Source organism: Pseudopodoces humilis, chromosome 14, assembly GCF_049639895.1.
Source record: "Pseudopodoces humilis isolate 2021_Gansu_Grassland_sample_001 chromosome 14, ASM4963989v1, whole genome shotgun sequence".
NCBI classification, from domain to species: Eukaryota; Metazoa; Chordata; class Aves; order Passeriformes; family Paridae; genus Pseudopodoces; species Pseudopodoces humilis.
Genome location: NC_142213.1, coordinates 12,356,371 through 12,379,667, shown reverse-complemented (window position 1 = coordinate 12,379,667; position 23,297 = coordinate 12,356,371). Strand labels below are relative to the sequence as shown.

At 39.2% G+C, this 23,297-nt stretch overlaps 1 protein-coding gene across 6 annotated transcripts in view; it reads left to right on the top strand.

Moving 5' to 3' along the window:
- ADCY7 (adenylate cyclase 7) overlaps positions 1–23,297 on the top strand; it is a 60,341-nt gene that overhangs the window by 5,149 nt on the left and 31,895 nt on the right. For 3 of the 6 annotated variants that reach the window (XM_014255495.2, XM_088062458.1, XM_014255496.2), the window contains exon 2: positions 21,957–22,498. In XM_014255495.2, the coding sequence (XP_014110970.1) occupies positions 22,328–22,498 (171 nt within the window). In that variant the 5' untranslated portion in view covers positions 21,957–22,327. Of the gene's footprint in view, positions 1–12,714; positions 12,862–13,282; positions 13,301–13,839; positions 13,857–21,956; positions 22,499–23,297 lie in introns of those variants that run through there. The other 3 variants (XM_014255494.2, XM_014255497.2, XM_088062457.1) reach the window with 3 other exon arrangements.

Here is a 23,297-nt window from a genome sequence, read left to right as displayed (position 1 = left end):
GCATCTGGCTCGTGTCAACCTGAGCCCATCTGCTGCAATATTTCAGGCAGGACCTGCTTCCTCAAACAAGCTCAGGCTTAAGCTATGGGGAAAAACCCAGATTGGCTCAAGTTGAGAGAGGATGAACTTTGTACTGGAGTTTTTCTCTGTGTCTTTCTCTTTCCCCCTATTATTGCTACTGAGCACATGCAGGAATAAATTAAAAAAATAAGTTGCAGTAACAGACGAGAATTTTGGTTTCAGTTTTATCATTTGAAAGGAAGTTGGGGTACTGCTGTCTGACTTTCTCACTCCTGCCACTCTTTTGCCTGACCTTCTGCTCCTTTGCTGGTGGTTTCAGCCAAGATGGCAAGCATTTGCATTTCAATGCCAAGGAAACAAATGTTTATGTATTTGTGAGATGTTTGTTGCAATAAACTAATATAACAGAAAATATGTTAAATGTATGTAGGCATTGCTAATACATTTTAATCAGGAACTTGGTTTTGAGGTTAAAATTTATCTTCCTCTATATTTGACATAACTACCAGTCACTTTGTATTCTTGTGAGCAGATTGAGTTTTGGGGTTTTGGGGCCTAGTTGTGCTCCACTATGGAGTATCCACCTTGTTTGTGAATTTAATGTTTCTCCTTTTTTTTCCAGCAAGGTCTTGTGTATATTCAGGAGGGCACAGCCTCTTTTGGGAACTTTGGATCCCTTTCTGCTCACTTGTTATGTAACAATGACTAACGATGTTTGGGTAAAAAAAGCGTTTATTTCCCAGAAATATATGACTTTGAATATGAACACAGAAGTAAGTGCACTGAAGGCTGTGATTTTTATGGTACAGCTAAGCTGGCTCAAGGAGCAGCTGTCACTAAAAGCCAGCAGCTCTGTTCACTTCCTGCCCCTGTGCTTCCACCCCGCCCTGAAGTCAGCACTGGTGCTCATCTGACCTGCTGCAAGAGATGATTCATGAAGCTAAACAGACAAAACGCAGGTTTTTTTCATAAGATAAGCATTTTTTAAGTATGACTTTTTTTCCTCTGTAGGAACAGAACAACCAGGCTAGAGGAAGTGGCCAGAACATATTGTTGAACTTCTAGAGAGACAGGCAGGGAGAATTCCCTCCTCATCAGTGGTGGCTATACTGTAAAATTTGGCTCCTGGTTATCCAAGTTATACTTCTGAAACATGCTGGAAAAACGACCTGGACTCTGTTTTGGTTGGAGGTGTTGCCAGTTAAATTGTTACCCCGATTTCAGTATTTCTTAAGAGTGAGCTTTCTTCCTCTGTTTTACTTGTATAGCAGGAAATGAACGTAAAAATATTTCACTGTAGTACATTTTAAAAATCATCTAGTTTTTTTGTCAGGTTCCTGAGGAGTATCCTGTTTTGAATTTAGTAGTTTTTATTTTTTATTTTTAGATTGCTAATTGTAACAATTACAAGCCCCCCACTCCCTCCTCCATCAGGGTGCTGCTCTTTTAAAATAAGGCAGAATGCAGTGTTGTTGCACATTAGATAATAACACAAAATTCGCACTGGAAGGTACTCAAAGCTAGGAGTTGCTCTGAAAAAGTGAGAACTTGATAACAGTACAAACACTATGTTTAGCTTTCAAAGAAATGGGAAAAACCCAGTGTAGTTACTTGGTAAAAACAGTTTGATGCAGTTTTTACAATGCCACAGAAGGCGAAGTTCCACACAGGCTGTTTTATTTTTCCCAGCGAGCTGATGTGTTGATTGCTTGCATGTTCAGAGCTCACTTGTGGAGTTGTAGAACACAATTCAGTGACACAGGTTGTCAGTCTGAGCAGAGCTGCATGTGGGTATTAATTGCTTCTGGTCAAGTGTAGACCAATTATTTAACAATCTTGTTAGATAAAGGAGATTAAATTGTAGTTCATTAATAGTATATTGGGAGTGTAAAAGGAGAAGTTTTGCTTTTCAAAATTCTGGACAGATTCAAGCAAGAAATAAGAGTTGCTCTTTTCTTATATTAACTCTGTATTCCATTATCGTTTATCAAACATGTTTACACAGGGAATTTGGATGTAGTTGTAGCTAAATTGGTTTATCAGAGTAGCATTAAACACTTGTTTTACATGTTGAAATAATTTCTGTCCTACTTTTATGCAGGCAGCTGTATTTGGAAATAGATTCTCCTGTACTTGTTTTAAACTGCATTGTTCATGGCTATGCTTTTCCTGGAGTTCTCTGCTGCCAATAAAAACGTGTATATGTAAAGATACATAAATATCTATTGGTATAAATAAAGAAAACTAACTAAAGCAACAGTTCTGAAGGCCACAGAATCCAAAATATTGTGCTTGTTTCTTTTTGTCTTTCTGAATGTCAGCTTCATCATATTCTGTGTATCAATACTCCAGGCATCATTCTTTGGGCTTGTGCATTTACAAACAGCCAGTTTTTTAAGAAGCAGTGGCCAAAAAAAAACCCAAACAGCCAAACTTACTGATAAGTCTGAGGAGTGTTGGTTGTAGAAAGTATGGGAACTCTGGGAACTGGAAAGCCATGAATCAGTTGTTGCAGTTTTTACATGCTATAAAAATGTTCTCATTAGAAACTGAAGGGTTTTCAAGAGGCAAAAAATGTGAGACTGGGGGGAGGAGGAAGGATTTCTTTAACTGTGCACTGCCCTCACAGAAATGGGATGGGTTGCAGGCAAAGGAGACCTACTTATATTGTATTATTATTGCATAATGATACTAGGGGGGACTTGGGAAGAACTTGCCCTGATCCAGAGTCAGGCTTGGGTTAGTGCCATTGATAGGAAGGGATTCTGGAGATAACCAGAAGGGAGAAGGCAGTGTATGTCTCCTGGAAAGTTGTGTATTTTAAGAGCACTTCTGAAGGCAGCTGCTTAACACATTGGAAATCAGGTTGTCCAGAAATACTTTTAATTGCTGTAACCTGAACTGTGCTGTCAGAGCAGTGGATTGGAAATCTGCAAAGTCTGAGTAGGGAACAACTCCACCATTCTTTCCAGCCTTGTGGTTGAATTTTAATAAGTTCTCTTTTTTTTAATGCGGGTTGGTGATGGTATCACTCTGAGTTTTGCCTTCTTTGCAAGAAGCCAGCTGTATTTGTGTCCACCCCGTATGCAAGTGCTTTAAGCACCTCAGGGATCTGGGTGCTGCCTCTCTGTACCCACTTACTGAGCCTGGACCTTGGGAACAAATGCTCCAGACATTAAAATCAGTTCTGACTCTGTCTTTTTGAAGGAAACAAACTTTTTTGGAGTCTTGTGAGCTAGAAATACTTCACTCTTGGAGGCATGAGATAACTGACAGTCACAAAGACATACAGCTAGTAGTGGGTGGAATTTTTTAAGAAGTTTTCCAGGTGATGCTAGCCATTGCTGGTTGGTGCAAAACAAACTGTACAGCATGCTGTTCCCAAAGCTTCCTTCTTTGAAGTGTACTTTAGGATTTGGTCAGTGCTTCCCAGGGTTCCTATATCCCTGTTCCTGTACAAGACACCTCCAGCACGGGCTTTTCTTTGCTCTGTGAGAAGGATCCAAGCAGCCTTTGATTATTCCTGTTCCTGCTGTGTGACCCTCTGGCCAGTCACAGACCCTTGGGTGGTCTGTTGCATGGTTACCATACAATTTGAGTTCAGACCTGAAAAACTGGTTTTTAAATGCACCTGCTACCTGTTCTGCTAGGGAACAGCCAGGTGATTGTGGATGATCTTTGTTGGTGTCTTTCTCAGCAGAGGAGGCTGAGTGCTGCTCCTTCCTCGGTGCAGTGCCATCCAGCTGGCCCTTCCCATGTCCCCTTGTCACATGAAGGACTTTATGTGTAAAGAGCTTTAGTAATGTCCAGGCAGACTTCAGATATGTATTGGCTCCTGTGACAGCCATGAGGGATTTGTGATTACAGAGCAGAGGTGCTTGTGATAGCAGAGCTTCCTTACCTCCCCCAGCAGTGCACACAGGCTGCACAGATATCTTCTAACATATGTGTATATTCTTACACCAGGGGAGCAAATTATGGCCACGTTAATTTTTAGATGCTAGCCTAAGATGGTGCTGCACAAAATGTCAGGGGCAAGTTAAAATGCCTTAGTTATTACCTGTGTATTCTGTTATCCAACATAAGGTAAATGTGGGACAAATTATTCTGCTTTCCTTTACAGGAGGCTGTGAGTTTGTACCTTGGTAGTTACTATGGGAAATTTTACATGCTATTAATCCTCATGTTTTAATTGATCTGCTGGTAATTTGTTTGTGTAACTAGGTAGGTAGTTTTCTTTGCCATGGTAGCCTTTAAAAAATCTTTAAAATCTGCATAATTTGGTCAGACCATTTGTAGCACACAAACCATATTGTGTGCCTTTTTATTGGAAGTAAAACCTGAGTCAGTATGATCTCAAGATGTAGTTTTCTCTAGTTCCAACCTGCTTGGGATGATTGCTTGTATTTCTATAAACTATTCATTAATTGTTAATTCCTTTCTGTGTTGCTATATAGCTAACAGCATGGAGCATAGGCAACAGTGAATTTTATTCACCTGCCTTTCTCTTTTTAAAAAAGCCTTTTTTAATAACATGATAGTAACCTGAGGGGTCATTGCACCTTCCTTGCAGTATTGCCAAACATAGCTTTTGGTTATGAATTGTTTACAAAAAGAAAAAAGCCTTTCAGAACTGTATGCTGATTTCTCACTTCTCTTATGAATTTTTATCACCTTTTGACCTAAGGTGAGTTTTTCTCTGCAGCCAAATGCTAAAAAAAACAATTTTATGATTTAGGCTCTACTACAAATGTCTGCTAACATTAACATTCAGAAAAAAGACTAATGCTATGTCAGTAGGCTTAAACATTCTTTTAACTTCCTTCCTGTCTCAATGGAGAAGTCAGCAAACTTTTAAATACTTTCTTAGGACTTTTAATTTTCTACATATATTTCCCAATAATTTCAAGCATACTAGTAGAAGAAATATGTGGTGAAGATTGTATGCCCTTTTTCTGGACTGTGGCACAGGGTTTTGTATTGATACAGTTACCTTGGGTTTGTACTTCAGATTGTTTGTGCAAGAGACTTATTTCTGGCCAGAACTAGACATACTGCCTGCTCAAAGTCAGAGACTGACACAAATATCTGCCTTTATTGATGAGCTTCCTGGCTGTTCTTTTGTCTGACTTGTGCCAGAATGAGAATCTGCCTTTTCTTCTCGGGGATTTCTTGACCCACAGTCTGAGTTCCTTGATGCGTCATTCGCTGAATTGTCCCTGTTCCTCAGACTGACCTTCTCTTGATCCTTTCTGTAGGGTCATAAAACCAGGGCAAACTGGAAGAATCACTCAAGGGCTCAGAGGAGGAGCCGAGTGCTGCTCCCTGGCTGCAGGGGGGGGAGCCTCACTTGTTCTGGTCTGGGGAGGTCACTCACACACGGCCCTGACAGCTTCCCCTGGGAAACACAATTTTGTGCTAATTCCCAGATTCATCTCAGCCAAAGGAGGAAGCGTTAAAGGAAATTGATAAAATCTAACACCACTTAGAAAAATTGATGTATTACTTACTATATTTGCTGTCAAGAATGTCTTTTTCTGCAAAATCTTAAGTTTTGTTTATTGTGGTTGATTTGAAGCTTTGCTTTATGTTCACAGTACAGGTTTATTTCCAGCCATGTTGTTGATAAAGTGGACATTGAGTATTCATAGTACATGTGAAATCTCTCTTATATGTAGGTTGTTTGATATGCAGCTTTGATTTTACTTTTACTTCTTTTGTTTCTCATCCTGTCTAGGAAATCAGGATTTCAAAAGTCAGTAGTTTGGGTGGAGAGTTCAGTGAATGTTGGTTTCCATGTTCATCATATTTAGACACTAGCTAGTGTCTAAATATAAAAACTTGTCTTAATGCTTTCTTAATTTGTGCTTGACGTCTGCAACTGACAGTGTACAATATGTTTCCCAATGGGACACTTTTTTCTTTCACCCCACTGATTTCCTTTGAACGTCACTTGAACTTTTGCACATTTCTTGCAGATCTGCTGTCTCCCCCACACACCTTTTTTTAAACTCCACCTAAAGCTGGGAGCTTGTGTGAAAGACTTAGAGAGCCTTTTTCTATGCTTGTCACTGAACACTTGCAGTATCTTTTTGTAAAAATGCTGTGGAGCAATTAGAGTGTTTTGAGACCTAAGTTTTGACTGTTTGCTTGTAATTATTTTCAACTTATTTTATCACCCGGGGTTTCTTTGTGCTAATATATGCTTATAGATATATTTAACAAATAGACAGTGATGAAATTATTACTATAGTCCAATGTATGTGCCTGAATACAGTAATTGCTAACAATAATTTTGAGGGGTGGATTTAAGCAAAAATACCTACCAGACATTTTCACTTACATTTTATTCCTTCCCTTCCTTGCTCTAGGTCTGTATGAATAGGCTTAGCATGGTGATAAAGTAGTAGAAGTTTGGGTAAACCAGTGTTTTATGATTTAAATGAATGTTACAGCATTTTAATGTCTGTGTGTAATACACAGAGTACCTAGAAATGTAGCTTTGCCTGTTTTACGCACAGGTAAGGTCAATGAAGGGTTGCGTATGGCTTATGATTTTCCTTACCCTGAAACACTTGGGTGTTAGTTCCTGGATGAAGTGGGCTGACTCAGTGATAAATATGAATATGGGGTTTGTAATTTTGTACATTATGTTGTATTTCAGTGGTTTCTGCTTCATTTGTTGAAATTAGTTTAAAACCAACAAAAATTAATGAAGTGCTAGTGTGTGGGGTTTGGATTTGTAAATATTTGTGGATTGTGTTACATCAGAAACACTCTACAAATGTAAATGTTTGGCTTTTTCTTTCTCACTGTGAACTCATATGTCTTTTGAGTCTGGTAATCAAATGCAAAAAAATATTTGGTTTGGAGATTAGCCTCTGGAAGGTGTGCAAGATAAAAAACATTAGAACAAATGATTGATATTTTTTCAGTTTGTGTGCTTAACTCCCTTCTGTCTAAAAGAGTGAGCTAAACTTTTCAAATAGTTCTTTTTATCTGCAAAGTCCCTTAATTCTTCCTCCCCTATTTCTTACTCTTGAATACATATCCTTTTGGTGTATATCTTGTCATGCAAAAGTTGTAGGTTGGAAGGGAAGAACACCTTTTTTTTTTCTCCATGTGAAATTTCTTAGGTAGCAAATTTGAAGAATGTTTACTGGTGGAAGCATAAACCTGGCAGTCAAAAGATGTGAGTGGTGCTCACAGGGTGATTCTAGCAAGTCTGATTTATTTCTGGCTTTTTCATTCTGTGAACTGTTGATGGAAATAAGAGTACATAAGGACTTATTTACTCATCCTGGAAGCTCCCAGACAAAAGTGGAAAGCGTTCTGGACATTAACAGTAATTTGGCTGCTGGAAGTTGCCCAAAGTACTGGCAGTGTGCTCTTGCTCCTACTGAAAAACAAAGTAGCAGTTCTTTCTTTCATAAGCGAATTTGTGTTTGGATCCTGCTCAGCAGCTTGTTGTGAAAGTCATCACTTCTAATAGCACAGTGCCCCAGGGACCTCCACAGAGCATTGACTGGCTCAGGACTGACTCAGAGCCGAAATTGTTGACACTGCTCATCTAGAAAAATGATGCAATTACAACTCTCCTCCCTGCTCTGGGAAAGCATCTTGGATCTCCTCATTCAGTTTTCAGAGGTGCAGTGAGCCAATCTGACCAGGGCGAGTCTTCCCTGCTTGCATATATTTATCTGTTCCTGTTCTTTAAGTCTTGAATATTTCCTGCAGGTCACAGACTGTGCATAACTGAACTGTTAATGGCTTTTGTCATATGTTAAAATAGAGAATTTCAGACCACCCTGAGTACATGCTTGGTGCTAAAGGCGTTGAGAGGTTTGTTTTCCCCTGAGAAAGTGATCTCTTCTGTTCCTGGCTCTTGCCTAGCATCTGTCTGGGCTGTTCCTCATCTTGGGGCACATGTGGGAGCACAGTTCCTCCCTATGATGGCTGCAGCAGCATTTTTAGGTTAAAGGAGCACATTCGTGCTGTCACCTCGTTGTTCTGCCTCTTCTCTGCAGCCAACTGCTCTCAGCTGTGCTGGCTGAGCTGCCCTCGAAGCTACTGCACACCATCACTGATCTTGTCTGCCTCTTGGGCAAAAAGAAACAAAACCTAGGAGAGACAAATTATTGTTATTTTTGAGTTGATCTGTAGTCCTAGAAACAGTCACATGCACATATGGAAAGAATGGTGTGGCACCCAGATAGGAATAAGTGGTGGGAACAAAGAGGGAAGAGAAGGAGGAACTTGTTGAACAAATATTACTGTAGACACCCCTGTTGTGAACCAGGATCTGTGGGTTTATTTCTTTAAAATGAACAGCAGAACTTCCTCTCTGTTTCTGTTCATGAAACTGACCGAAGCTCTGTGTGTAGGGAGGGTGGTGATTTATGGATAAGTGTGCACTGGCTGCTGAAGATGTTTGCAGTTGAGCACATCCCAGACACCTCCCGTTGCACACATGGGTCCTCCCCTGTTGTGTCAGGTACCTGGGCCAGGTACAGAGCTGTACCTCAGCAATAAGGAACCTATGGCAGTGGTGCCAGCTTCAGCTCTGCCTCAGGAACAGTCACAGCGGTGTTTCAGCCATGTGAAAGGAACCTAGTGATTTCATCCCCTGTTCTGTCACACTGTTACTCAGAGAAGCTGATTCCATTTGCAACTGAAAAACTGGCATTAAAAGATCCCCCTCGTTTCTGTAAGTGAATTTACAGCAGTGATTGCTGTGTTGTTTTTGTAACCACCATGTCTGTCAGTGGGAGCTGAAGCACAGACATTCTGCTATCCTTAACATCATGCATTCTTATCTAATTATATATTTATTTTGGAAAATATAATGCTATTACACAATAACTTAATTATTATTTTATGTGATATTTAAAGTCCAGCATTGTGCTTCCTGCCACAGTTGAACAGACATTTTCCTCCAGGAATTATGTGTTTCTGGAAGTATGAGAATAAAGTCCAGCAAAAGATTTAAGTGCCAACAATGATGTTTACTGTAATGAATTGTTATAGTCCAAAATTATTTGTGTCTTATAAGCTTGGGACTTTATTCCTAAAATGTCTTGTGAGTATTAATTTATTTTGTTGGCACCTTTTGTGGGTGGATGCTGGTATTAGGTCAGTCCTTTTAGGGGAGAAGAAAGGGGATACCACACACCTGGAATGTGTCAGAAGAAAATTCATAGGAGGGATGAAAGAAATGGATTTAAATTCTGTCCTTTAAATACATGAGTTGTCCTTCTCATACAGGGGCTGAGAGCTTCAGAAGGTTTTGAGAATTTGTATGTTCACAAGATGGAAATATGGGATTACAAGGGAGAAAAATAGCTCTGGAATTTATTGTGATTTAACTACAGGATGTGGTTATTGAAATAATGTTCTTGGGCTTTTGGCAATGGTTGATTCTCAGGCCTGCTCTTAAAACTGTGCTGAACAACTTCAGTAAGAGTTAGAAGTAACCAGAATTTTGAACAGCTGACATTAATTAAATGGGTGATTTGTGCTCCTACAGAAGCTGCAAGGAAGAATTGACCAGTGAACTCAAGTTTGGTTGCTCTTCCCAGATCTGCTCCTGAGGTGCTTCATAGCACTGGTTTTGGTTGAACACTTTCCTTGTGTGTAACTGCTGGCCTTCTCCTTGGGGTTATGTGCAGAATGTCAGGTCTTTGAATCATGATTAACTTCAAGAAACTACCAGCAGGTTGGATCTTCAGGCTATGACTTATGTCCATTAGTAGTTTGTATTTTGTTGGGGCATAGTATTCATGAAAATTTGTTGTTTCCTTCCTGAACATCTGAAGATAAACTTGGGATGGATGATTTGTATAGTTCAATTACATTATCATTGAAGGATATTGCTTTTTCTCAGTTTTGAATGGCTGCTTCCTGGATTGTAATTTCTCAATTTTTGTCATTTTTTAAAAATCTCATGATGCCATTTGATCTGATGGTGAATAGTTGATGTTGCATTATTAGTTTGGTAAATTTTCTGTCTCTGTTGGTAGAATTAAGTCTCTCTAAAATTAATCAAGGACTGTACTTGTTACATACATGATTGTTTTTGTGTACTTCTCTGTGCTCTAATACTCCAAATTTAAAACAAAGGAAACATCTGGAAAATAATAGGGTTATTATTGAGTAACTAAGTTACCTTTTTTAATACTGTAAGGTTTTTTTGGGTTTTTTTTTCACTTTTGACCAGTTTTAGCTTGATAAAGTTCAGACAGTTAAAAAAATGGAAAAAACCCCCCAAACTACCAAAACACGATAAAGCAAATCTGTGCTGCAGGTGCAGCATTGATCCAGCAGCTCAATACCACACAAATAACAATTTGGTTGGTGTGAAAAGCAACTGCTGCTGTAGCAGCAAGGTGCAGGGCTCATAATGTAACTGGTTAAATGTTCTTTGGTCAAAATGAAAGCGCCCCACAAGCTGTTGCTAGGGAAATAGGCGCCTGTGGTTAGTGTTGAATGCAGAGAGGCTTGTCTGTCTTGCAGATCAAAAATTGGCTCCAAGTACTTTGTGTATCACTTTACTGCCGGAAACTTGCTGCTTATCAGCAGACTGGTCTCTGTGCCTCTGAGGAACTTCAGTTACAAATACAGAGAGAACCTTTTTCTTTTTTAACTCTCTTCCCTTTACATTACAAGAATATACCGTCCCCAGGACCTGATCCCAAGGACATTTCTGTGAGCAGCACCTTCTTCCTCTGTATCTAAGAGGAATCCTGCATACAACTCTTTATCAAGGGCTTTGGACAAAATTATGTTTTTAAGCATAGCTTTTAAAAACAAAAAAAAAAGCAAAAATCAGCAAAACTTTGTAAGCTCGGTAGTCATTACATTAATTCTCTAAATTGCATTGTAATTTTCTAAGTTGTGTTATAAGTATGAATTACTACAACTGAGCACCTTCATAAACATGGGATGCTTTTTATAAACTGTCACAGTTTATTTTTCTAAAAGGCATTATAATATTTCTGGGATGCTCTAACTATTCAGCATCCTCCTCATGTACTGCTCTCCAGATGACTCTGGTCCATTTCAAAGGAACATGAGGCATCTCTTGTGGTTATCAGAGACTCATCCTTAATACTGGACACGTAACACAGTAAAAGTAAAGCAGCAGCTTGTTTAGGCATTCCAAATTGAACATGTAACAGGTTTAACAAAGCCTTATTTTTATCTGCTTTTACGCATGCACAGACACAGCAGATTTATATCTGCCTTTTCAGATGAACTCTCTGAGATATCTTGTGGCTTTTCCTCTCATCTCTCTCCAAGGCTGACAAAAGCCTTTGTCAGGGTTTTGACCTTTTTTCATAAGAATCTTTTCCAGCTTTCACCCAACTTTTATGAATGCGGATGCACGTAGGTCTTGGCTAGGTACAGCTAACTCCTGGCCAAAATCTAATGGAAATGGCCACAGCTGCCCCAGGACTTAGCTATGAGCTGGACATTTAACCCACTGTGACAGAGTGGAATGCCTATTTTGAGTAGTGTTTCAAGTAGTTTGTATATTTTAGCAAAAAAATAACAGAAAATGGCAATAGATTTACTTCAGTTTTTGTTCTGATAAAATACTTTGCATCTACTCTGATTTGGTCCCAGATTATTTGGCAGTTGCCCTTGCCTTCTGCTTTCCAAAGTGGGTCCCTGGTGACAGAGCAGCGAAGTAGATGTTGGTTCTGTCTCTTCCCAGCACAGCTGTTTAGCTTGAATCGAGTTCCTCAGTGCCATCTTAATTCTGATTTCATGTTCTGGGCTGAGGTGTTGAACTTCCTTGGCATCTTCTCACATCTGAAGAGCTGTTCCCAGAATGTGTATGAAGAGGATAAAACAGGAACAGAGTGAGACAAAGCCAGGAGCGGTTACGTGTGATATGAATTCCCCTGCTAGATCCCTGCTGCACTGGGTTCAAGGATGGTGCCTAACCATGTCTTGTCATCATCTGATTGACTGGAGACACAGTTTTCACAACATCCTAGGAATATGTACTTCTGCCCTTTTGTACTCCAAGACACTAAGCAAACTTAGTGTCAGAATCTCTTAATTTCCACACTAGCAGTAGATAATTCTTTACCCAGAGTTACAAGGCCCAGGGGAGGAGTGTTTTGTTGGTGTGTTTTAGGGTATTTTTTCCAGCTGTTTTCTTGCCATATTGTTGTATTTTCTGATCTGCAATATTTTATGTTGTTTTGAATTACATATTTTTCAATTTAAGTTACCCTTCTTGGAGTGGTCTTTTTTTTAATTGCTGACGTTTGATCTTATGTGTAACAAAACTTACTGAAAAAATAGGGCTTTCATTATCTATAATGCTGTGAAAGTTGGTAAAACATTCTTATCCTATTTTTAGCAGCATGCCCTTTGCTGTCATGCAGGCCTTGCTTGAAAGGCATTGGGACCAGTTAGCATAAAGATGATGCCTCTCATCAGTCTTGAGCCTTCTTCTCAGACTTTTCCATCTGTGATTTTTTCAATCAGGTTATATTCATGCTGCAGCATGTCACACTACAGTTAAATACTTCTTCTTCTACTGATTGTCTGAGTAAAGGTTCATAAAATGTATGATGGAGATTGAGTAGATTTTTCTTCCTTGAACTGTGAAGGGAAGAAATAAAGTGTTGTTAATGCCTAGAGTGATCCTTGGGGTAAAGATTCCCTGTCTTGTTGCAGGTTCCTGTGTGTGTGGTACATCAAAAGATTTAGTGTCAAGGATTTAACCTGAGTGGGCTGCACTCAGTCTCCTGCAGGAATTTCAAAATGACCAAACAGAACTATAGTGGAGTGGAGAAATTCGGATTTTGCCTGTTTCCTGTAATGGTAAGCAAACAACAAGCATGGGTTTCTTATCAGTGGTCCCAGGAAAAAAAAGCCTGGAGTAATCTGCTATGCAGAGCTCAGCACTGCAGTCTGGGTAAAAATGCTTTCTCAGTTGTGCTGTGGTGGGTGAACACCCAGCCCTGGGGGCTGGCTGGGTGCTGAGCAGTGTAACCTTCACTCAGGTGTTCATGATGCCTCAGCTGGGAAGGTTCTTCTGTAAACCTCACGTAGCTGTGAAGCAGTAACTGCAAGCTGTTTTGAGAAGTGACTTTTGCCACATCCTGAAGATTTGCTGTGTCTGTGGTATTATTTCAGGTTTGGAACTAACTGGTTCTGCTTTAATACTCTTTAACTGGCCTTAGTATCAGCAAATCCAAAGGATAAAGCTGCTTCAGGAGAATTTAATTTTCAAGTGTCTGCTTTGTTTTAGCCGTGCCAGGTGAGATATCCACGTTTCCCCTGGTGAGTCAGTGCTTTGCATGGTGCAAGTTTCCTGTGGCCTGTTGGGATTGGGAGCAGTTTGACAGGGCTGGCTGTCAAATAAAGCTTTGGAAATGGTAAGATGAAAGATAAGATGAAACAAGAAGAGTGATAGTGATTAGATCTGTGTTCAGATATTTTAGTATCTTAGTAGACAATCAAAACTTAGTGTGGAAACAAAATTCCATGAGCCATGTTGGGTGTCACTGGAAAGCTCTCAGTACTTCTTCATGGTTCCCTCTTTGTGATCCAAAGCAGCTTACCTCAGGCCTTGTCAATATTTGGCTCCTGTGGCCCTTTGTCTGGATCAATGAAAAATATACATACAATTCCTAACAAGTTTTTAGTGTGTTGCTATCAAGTGAGACTGAAAATAGAAGATTTCTGAGGTTTTCAGTCCTTTATCATTGTTTTATTTCAGAATGACTCCACAAAGGACCTTCTGAAACCTGGTATTACATTTTGGAGAACTTCTAAAAAAGAACTGTGGGTGTTTGACAGCTTTGTGTCCTGAGGTAGGGTATGACTCTAGAAGCAAAGCATTCCATCAGAAATGTCTGTCTCTTTGATGTTGTTTTAAATATTTAACCTCCAAGGGAGGGAATTTCTTTATTGCAAGTGTTAGTTTTAGTGGTTTTGGCTGTGAAGTATGGTGGTGTAAGTAATGTTGCATAGTTAGTTTGGGGGACGTTAAAATTCCGCTGTAATTAATAGTATAGAGAAATAAGATTTTTAGAGCAGGTATTTGACAAGACTTAGTCTTGAAGTCATTAAATAAAGGGAGATTTGATTTAACCACTCTCCTTACCTTCCCCCTTCTTCCTTAAATAGTATGAAGACTTTGGTTTTGTAAAGGGCGTTTTTTACATTTACAAAAATATCTGTGCTGCCATACCACCCTGAAGTGCACTGCTCCAAGTACTGATGCACAGTCACATTCTTTCTGTGTCCATCTCTTGGCCTTGGGCTGAGTTTTACTTCAGAAGTGAGATTGCTTAGGCAGGAGTTGAGTAAGCAGAAATCCAGCTAGAAACAACCATATTTGACAAAATTATTTAGAAAAAAAATACTTGGCTCTGTAAAAATTAGAGACTGGGACAAAAAAAAATAATGGAAACCAAAGTTGTTGGTATCAATGCATTGTTTGAACTTCAGATGCCAGTTTGTATTTCTGTTCACTTCAGTGGGGTGGGAATATTGTAGGTAAGAGAGAGAGAGAGGAGCCTCCTTCTCTGTTTTACTGGTTTTACATGAACTTGACTGAAAAGGGAAGTGATATCTTATCCAGGGCAGCTGTTATCTTTTTCCTGCCTTGTGCCATGCCGTATTATCATTGCACCTGCTCTGTGCAAATACACTATTTACCCTAGAGGTGGGCAAGACTCTTTTCTATGTTGAACTGCACATTCCCCTTAAATAACTGTGTGAGGCAGGGGAAAAAACGACAGCAGTGTGTGATGCCCATTACACTCTTGTTCACAATGATTTTTTTTAATTTTTTGTAATTTTTTACTTTTTGCACATCTGTTGTATCTTGTCATAGCCAGAGAGTCCAGTTATACCCTGGTACTCTGACTCTGCCACATCTGTGCTTCTTGACTGCTTTATTGAAATAGATTATCTGAGGTATATTCAAAATATTGCAGAACAGGTGACAGAGAATTCGTTCTAGGTGTAATTAATTATATTGTGCTTAGAAAACTTGTCAGTCTGAGCTTTTTGTTTGCTATTTGCTGTAATTCTGTAACCTAAATAAAATAATGCCTGAAAAAAAAAAGACCATTCAAACACCTTTCTTGAATTTTTGTTTTATTGCTGATTTCAGTAAAGGCTTGGTATTACCTAGTGTGATGCTTTTTTTTTTTTTTCTTAAAATACAGATGCTCTGAAAATGTCAGAAGTTTTAATTTCTGTGAAAATCAGGGATATTCTCATAGAAATTATTGGGGCTTAGACGCACAGAGACTCTGTGCCTATTCCTGTCTTAGCTGAAAATATTTTTCCCCATGGTGTTGAAGTTTAATATTCTGTGTTTCAGTGTTTTTTTCTGAAGTTTATATAGCTCAATATTGCAGGTTTTAGTACTTTCAATAATGGCGCAAGCACTCTGCTTTTGATATAATTAAATTGAAATTACTCAGTGAAAAGCTATCCTGGCTTCTGAGGACATTGTGTTCAAAGACATGAATTTTAAATAGGTCTGAAAACTGAAAGTGTAAGGGGAATATTGACTTTTGCAGTGGTAAGTTCAATTTTAAATCAGCTAAAATCAGAAAATCTATCTGTAAGATGTGACAGGGGGTCAGGAAGTCAAGAAATAATCACACACCTTGGTTTTGAAAGATGCAAAGTACAGCTCAATTCCTTTCTGGTGTGATGTATCTTTTTACACCCTGGAGTTTGCTGCTTATGAAAACCAGTATTATAAAACGGCTGCTTCCTCCCCTGCCCTGCTGAGCAAGACCCAGCACTTAATTATAAGGCTTAATAGATTTGTTGGTTGAACCATTACGTGTTTTCACAATAAAAAGTACCTTAGAACAGTAGTAAACTCTCCCATGTAGTTCAGTTGCATCAGTCTGGTTATATGGACTCTTTTTTTCTTTTTTACTGACTTAGTTTGTGAACTTAAATTACCAATAGGTTTTCTGAACCATATTCTGTTACCATTTTCTGTCCTTCCTGGATCAGTCACACAGAGATTTCTTTCTGTGACTATAATCTTTTTCTTCAAAGCACATCCTGTAATAATAGTGGTATTTAAAAATGAGCAACAAACACCCTGCCCCCACAGGGGCACAACTTTAGCAGTGGTATTCTTGATATTTTTTTCCTTAGGCTGTGGACCTGTGAGAAGCGATGAGTCAGTTTAAGAGCTCACTGCTGTGCTTGCTTTCCTACTTGTGGTTTGCTTTTTCTTTCCAAACCCCGGGCCAGCTCTGGAGCTCTTCTATGCCTCTGCTACCTGCTGCACTTCCCCACCCCGACAGGGAAGTGACCTGCCAAAACCAGCTTTCTATGCTATATTTGGTGAATGCAGTGTGCAGAGAGCCCAGCAAGAGCTTGGTGCAGGTACCTGGTACAGGATGGGGGCTCTGAGTGGGTGAGACTTCTCCTTTGGCTGGTCAGTGCTGGCTGTTGGTGTTTAGGAAACTACAGCCTCTGTTATTTCACATCCTCCACTCGTACAAGAAGTGAAAAACTGACTCCAAATTAAACAACTCGTTACTTATTCGTACTTTAAAAAGTATTGGAGAACAAACATTATGAGAATAAGCAAGCTACTGAAATAAGAATGTGAATCAGAAAGTTCAGTTTCAATGCTTTCTTTGCAGTACATTTAACACTATCATTGCCTGGTTTTCAACGCTCAAGGGCAAACCCTAAGTGATGTAGTGACACTGATTGCTCTGATACATCATGGTTTGTTTTTTTGTTTTTTTTTTTTGAATAACAGATTACTTTTTGTATTGATTTGGCTTTTTAATGTAAATATAGTTCTGAGTGCTGATGTGTTGAAGTGGGTATGCTCACTTTTTGTGAGAAAATAGAAGGTGAATATAAGTAAGATTTTTTTTTTTTTCCCTGTATTGCAGAAGGGGCTTTCAGCAATTAAGTGTAATTAAGGAAGGTGATATTTCACATGAAAAACTTCAAAATACATATTAAAAAAGGTTCACCTTTGTAAAAAAAACCCACTGCTAGCAGACAGATCATTAAAAACACACCTGTTCTCCACTCAATACTTTTGTATGAGTGGAAGAAGCTAAGGTGGCTGCAGGCTAGCATTTGAAAGCAAAGTCTAAAAGGAAGAAGTGTTGTCTTTGACATGAATGGTATTTCCTGTGGTGCATGTTTGGATTGCTAAAGTTCATTTCCTAGACTGAATTAGTTGTGGAGTCCACTAGACTGGTGATTATTTTTGCTTGAGATTCATAATTCACCCACTAATCTCCTTCAATTATTCTATTGCATGTTTATAGATTCCTGATTCCCTTTTAATATCTGCTAATGTGTAATTACAGTGAGCAATCATTCTTGTCATGGAAATTGCTAAAGTAATTTCAGAAACACTGTTGTTATTTGTGTGGAACAAAAGATGGAATGGGAATCAAAACTGTACTGTCTGTGCGGTGCTGTAGTAGTTAAAGATGAAAATGGTTCTGCTTTATTTTATACAGAAGTTATTGAGAGGAATAAGGCAATTTATATTGATTCATATGGTCCTTGCTATTAGGGTTTGTTTTAATATATCAGACACTGCTCTTTGGTAATCAGGCAGCTCTGGGGGTTCAAGTCTTGAGTTCTTGGCAAAAGAACAACTAAGAGAAAAAATACTTTGTAGATTATCCAGGTGGCTACTGTGGCTGTGTTCACTTGTGAATATGTCAGGAGCTTTGAAATTAAAAAAAAAACGCAGCATACTTGGATTCTGTTTGAAAAGGCTTTAGTTGGTCAGGAGCTGCTGTGAATAATTCTCCAACAGAGGGGGAATAGGATGTGGTCACTGGCTGTCTGTCCATCCTGGTATGTGAGTGAGAGGATGGGCAGGATGGTGTGGGTTTTCCAGCCCCACTCCCCTGCCTGATTGAGCTATCACCTGGAAGCTGCTCATGCTCTGCAGATGCAGAGAGTAAAGGAAGCCATCTCAAGAGCTGTTTTGTTGTTATCAGTCTGGCTTCTGTATCAGATAGCACATCATTCTTTCTGTTCTGTTCCACTGTGCATTGCTAAGGGGGGGAGACTGCTCTTTGTGCCTGAGCTCCAGAGAGCTCCCTGGGGTGAGTGACTTTGTGCCCTGCCATGTCATGGATGCTCTCCCCCTTTCCCCCACTGTCTGCCCTCACACTGCTCCATGCAGACAATTTCTGGGGAGGAGGGGGCTGAAATTACCTCATGTATCAACACCCTGGGCTGGTATGTGTTTCTTTAAAATACTTGGGATCTGCAGGCTCTGTACAGAGCTATTCTGCAGCTGTTGAGTCCAGGCAAGGCCTTAAGAAAAGGTGGTGGATTGACACAAAGCATGGTGGACACTTTTGACTAGCTTGGGAAAACCAAAGAGCTTCAGTCCAAGCCTGGTAGACTAGTGAAATATTTGCTTTTGTATTTTTTGTGATTAAATTCTATTGCTGTGTCAGTAGGACACTGGAGAGTTTAGCAGTGCTTGAAAATTCCCATCTGTGGGGAGGAAAGCATAGAGCAATACCCAGATTTGTGGGAGATAGAAATGTCTTTTTTGCTCGCAGGTGAAAGGGGGCTGTGCTTTTGTCAGGTCTTACCCAGTACTTACCTAGAAGAGGTTCTGATGCTGAATCTGAGCACATCCTTGTTCCCACTGGCTTGAAACACAGTAGATTTGGGAGGTAATAGGTGTTTTGATTCATGTTCTGGAAGGTATTCTGTTGTCCAGTTTTTTTATATCTCTCACATGTCCAGTTTTCTTGCATATTCACTGAGCAAAAATTCTTCATGTTAATTGGCTTGCAAGTGGCTATGAAGCTCTCACAAATTTGACTAACTCATATTAGTGTGTTTGGTGGCTGTTCCCATAGGTTCTCAGTCCTGTTTCTAACCCACTCTGCCAGGGTTTTTTCTTATATATCCTGACCTGGGTGACAATTCCTTCTCTTTTTCATCCAAACACAATGAAGGCTTCTAAAGAAATGAGGCTTTTTCTTGATAAGCTGCTGATCAGAGCTCCATGGCTTTATGGCAACAGTCCAAATCCAGCCCCCATTTGGCTCAGCGTGTTTGCCACTGGTGCTTTTGGGAGTGTTCTTTGGTTTTTGTGGCCTGTTATTGTTTCAGGGTTACATCTCTTTTGGTGTGTCATAACAGCAAATCTTCAAGAAACAATGACCAAAAAGAGTAAAAGTGATGCTGTGGTGCACAGTGCTCACATGATCCTTAAACATGTGAACAGGAGAATGTTGGGTCGATCCTTTTTCCAGTGTGTGATACCATTCATGACAGAATCTTTTTCTCTCTCTGAAATCTACCTTCTACATTTCCAGAAGGTTGTTGGAAAAAATTCAAAGGAGGAAAGACACAAAAAGTGGGGACTTTAAAAAAGGGAAGTGGTAGTGGCAGTGGGACATACTATGCAAATGGAAGCTAATTCGGAGCTGACTTATTCATCTTGAAATAGCATTTGTGTGGTGCATTATGGATTCTTGGTAAATCAATAAAGTACTGCCAGGGAGTTTCTTTACCTAGCAGAGTTTTGAGGAGAAAATTGTATGACCCAGGGGTCATTCATAATTAGTTGCAGTGCATATCTATGAAGATCAGACAGGAAGTAACAAATCAATGAGATACCAATCTCTTTTTTTATTAAAATGGGTTAGACTATGGAAAAGACATGTCTCTTTAATTTGATGTCCTGTGAAACTCTTCACTAATATTTAGAGATAGTTCCAAGCTGACACTGCACCCATTTTTCATTTTTTGAGCATCAGATAACTGAACCACGATCACACAGTATAATCCTGTAGAATAGACATTGTCCTTGGTGCTGTTTTTTTGTTGACGTAGTCAGAAGCTACAGAAAGAAGGCTGTGAAGTAAATTTTCCTGCATTTTAATATTAAGTAGCCCAAAACTGGATAATTTGTTCCTCATAATTGTGAATGTGTTGCTGCTTAGCAATTAATAGTTGTGTTTTGAAAATTGATTCTGCTAATTGGAAAAATAAAGTTCCCTCTCAAAATACCTCTGTATCATAAAAATTACCATCAAAATCGTATTTCTGCAGGTTTATTAAAGAAGGTCTTTATTGTTTTTGTTCTGAAATACACTATTAGAAGGAACTGGGACAGCAAGCCTGCCATCTCTTTCATGTAGTCATTCACATCAGGCAGAGTGAGTTCCTGCACCCCCAGCCCCATGGTAAAGGAATTCCTCAGGCTGTTTCATGAGCTGTCTGCCTCTCTGGTGCATCAGAGGCCAAACCTTCCCACTGTCTGCAGTGTGTTGTCTTTGCTACTGAAATACTTGTCCCTGTGCACACCTCCTGAGAGTTTCTTCCTCAGGAAAAAACTGGCTTATGCCCAAATGAAATAATTGTGCAGTTACCTTTGACTTGGAAAATGCAGTCAAACATGATGCAAATCTTTCAATTTCTTATTCATCTCTTCTTTAAGTGTCAGCAGTTTCTGAGACTCACTTCTTTTCAAGAGCATTATTATGCACATGCAAATGGTATGAGTACCAAAATAATTAAGTGAAAAATGGGAGGACTTTAATTATGATGAAAAGCTCAGTAATAACCAGTACAGGTGACATATTAGGTATACCATTAACTACAAATAGGAAAGATTCAATTTTATTTTCTTATTATACATAGATACATATTAATATGTTAATATATATCAGTTTATTCTGAGTATTACTGTTCAGTAAAGAGTGATGCAATATGGTATTTTTTTATGATTAGTCCAAGTTTTTGGTCTTTTCTTTCCGGGAAAGAAGTTCTAGCTTTTCATTTTGCAAAAGTACACTTGCTGGATTTTTGGGTTCAGTCTCACTGTTGATATATCTGGTTTTGCCTGCTTGCTCATTAATAATTGGATAGCATGTTAGTGGCTGTATTTGCCAGAGGCTCAGTATGGTTTCTTAAACTTTTTCCTGCTTTTAGTGTGAAAACAGTCTGAACGTGTGTGTGCAGTTAAGCATTTTGTTTTTGAAAGGAACTGGCTGAGATTTGGCTTTTCTGAGGGAAAAAATAATGTATTTTAGTGGGTTCTTTCTCCCTGGAGCAGTGGCCTTGGGCACCATGGTGACGGCAGTCAAGTGGCAAAGAAGCTGTGGTCCTGTTATCAAGTTTTAATAAGACTTATGAAATCCTGTTTTTCATGCTTCCTTCCATCATATCCCCATGCCTCTTTTTTATGTCTCTTGGCATTGAATGAACTATATTCATGAACCTGTTTGAAAAACACTGGTCATTAGAAATTAACAATACAGTTTATTCCCTAATGTTCATTGTTAGCAGAACACATGTATTGCCCTGGAAACAGTATTAGAGTGGAACAGTATTAGAGTATCCTTAGAGTGGAATGAAATATACCAAGCTAGATGTTAAGTATCTTTAAAAAAAGTTCAATGAATTTTGGGCTTGGACAGCTGTATTCTTTTCTCATTTTTCTATGCCTTAATTAAAGTGTGAAATGAATAAAACAGTATTTTCTCATTTTTATGATGCATGTTTTGAGAAAGAATGCCCAGTGCATTGTGATTAAAGATTATACACACACAGATGCACACAACTTCCAAAGAGCTGTGAGCAATTGGTTACACAGCATGCTCTCAGGAACTGTGTCATTTGCTCAAAAAGAGAAAAAAACCCATGTAGTACATTTGTAGATGAAAATGTTTGAGTTGCCAGAGCAAGGTGAGCAGAGCAGCCCGTGGTGAACTCTGCTGGGCACCACTGCCCACGCACGAGGCTCCTGGGCTCCCACCCACCAGCAGCACGCAGCCCTTGCTCACTGGTCAGAGCATGGAGGTAGAAAGTTCAAGGAAAGTTTAAGGAATCAACTGTTTTTATTCCCTCCCCCTTGGAGAACATTGTGTATGATTAACTATGAATTTACTAATCTTGTGTCTCTGCAGGATTCATCTCAGGAAGTGAGATTCAAGCTTATGGAAAGGAGTTAGAGACTCGCAAAATAATAATTTTAAAAAATCTCATGCTAAAGACAGGCATCCTATCTGCACCAATGCAAGTTGATCTGGAGCTTCATGCTTAGAGCTGATGATGAATTGCTTGTGGTTTTGGGGAGGCTAACTCTTGCTTTTGATTGCATTGGAAATCTGAAGTTAATGCCCATGAGAAGTGAAATCAGAGAACGTGGGTTACTCGGTGTGCCTAAAGATCACAGAGCCAGCAGTGAAACGACAAAACTTCTCTTTGAAGCAGTGGCTTCAGCTGTGTCACTGTGTGCACTGGGAACTGAGATAAAGAGCAGCCAGCCTGGGAGAAGATGCCAGCTAAAGGGAAATACTTCTTCAACGAGAGCGATGACTGCAGGATATCAGACCCGCTCTACGAGAAGTACCGCTACACCAGCCAGCAGCATCCCCTCCTGCTGCTGCTGCTCTTCATTGCAATCCTCTTCTGGACTACTCTGATTATAATCTTTTTTGTTACTGCTGTGAGTAAACTTCTTTTGTGTGTGTTCAGTGTTTTCAGAGAGGGTAAGGAGTCACTGTGACAGCACACTAATCATTTTTGGCTATATAGTATTTTGGGCCACATGGTATCAAAGTTGCAGTGCTGAAAGATAGCAAGTAACTGTGTGTAATACTGTGTGTGTTTGTGAAAGGATGGGAGGAGGAAGAGGGCTGTCAGGCACATGCACAGTTACTATCAGGAGTTAAAATGTCCTGCATTTCTCATATTTTTTAAGAGCAATCTAAGAATTATAAAACATTTTGGTAACCTCTTGGTTTTTCATCAGGTTATTCCTGAGGTGATTTTTTCTTAAAAGATTTGTAGATGCTAATTTTTTTTTTTTTTTTTTTTGGTCTCATTTTGTTAATAAAAACTCCCAGTACAATGGGTGATCAGTGGAATCAATATTTAGTTAGAAAAGAGTGGTGATCCTATAGGCATAGAAAAGATGCAGCTTAAAGATTATTTTTTTGTTATGTAGTGTAATTTGATATTCTGTAAAGAAATTTGGTGTTGTAGGAGCCCAGCTGACAGCTGGTAAGAGGAGTTGATTTAAAGATAATGTTGTAAAAAGGCAGTAAAGTAGCTGTTGTAATCCTTCATTGCCTTTTAACACTGTACTTCATGATAAAGGGTCTTCAAGTCTCTCTTTAGCAGCAAATCAAATCTTACCAATTGGACTTGTGTATCCCTTTTACCTTTTAGTTCTTAGGAAGAGAAAAAAGTAGCAACACTGTTTTTTAAACAATTTATCTTCTGTAAAACTTAGAGCACTGTTA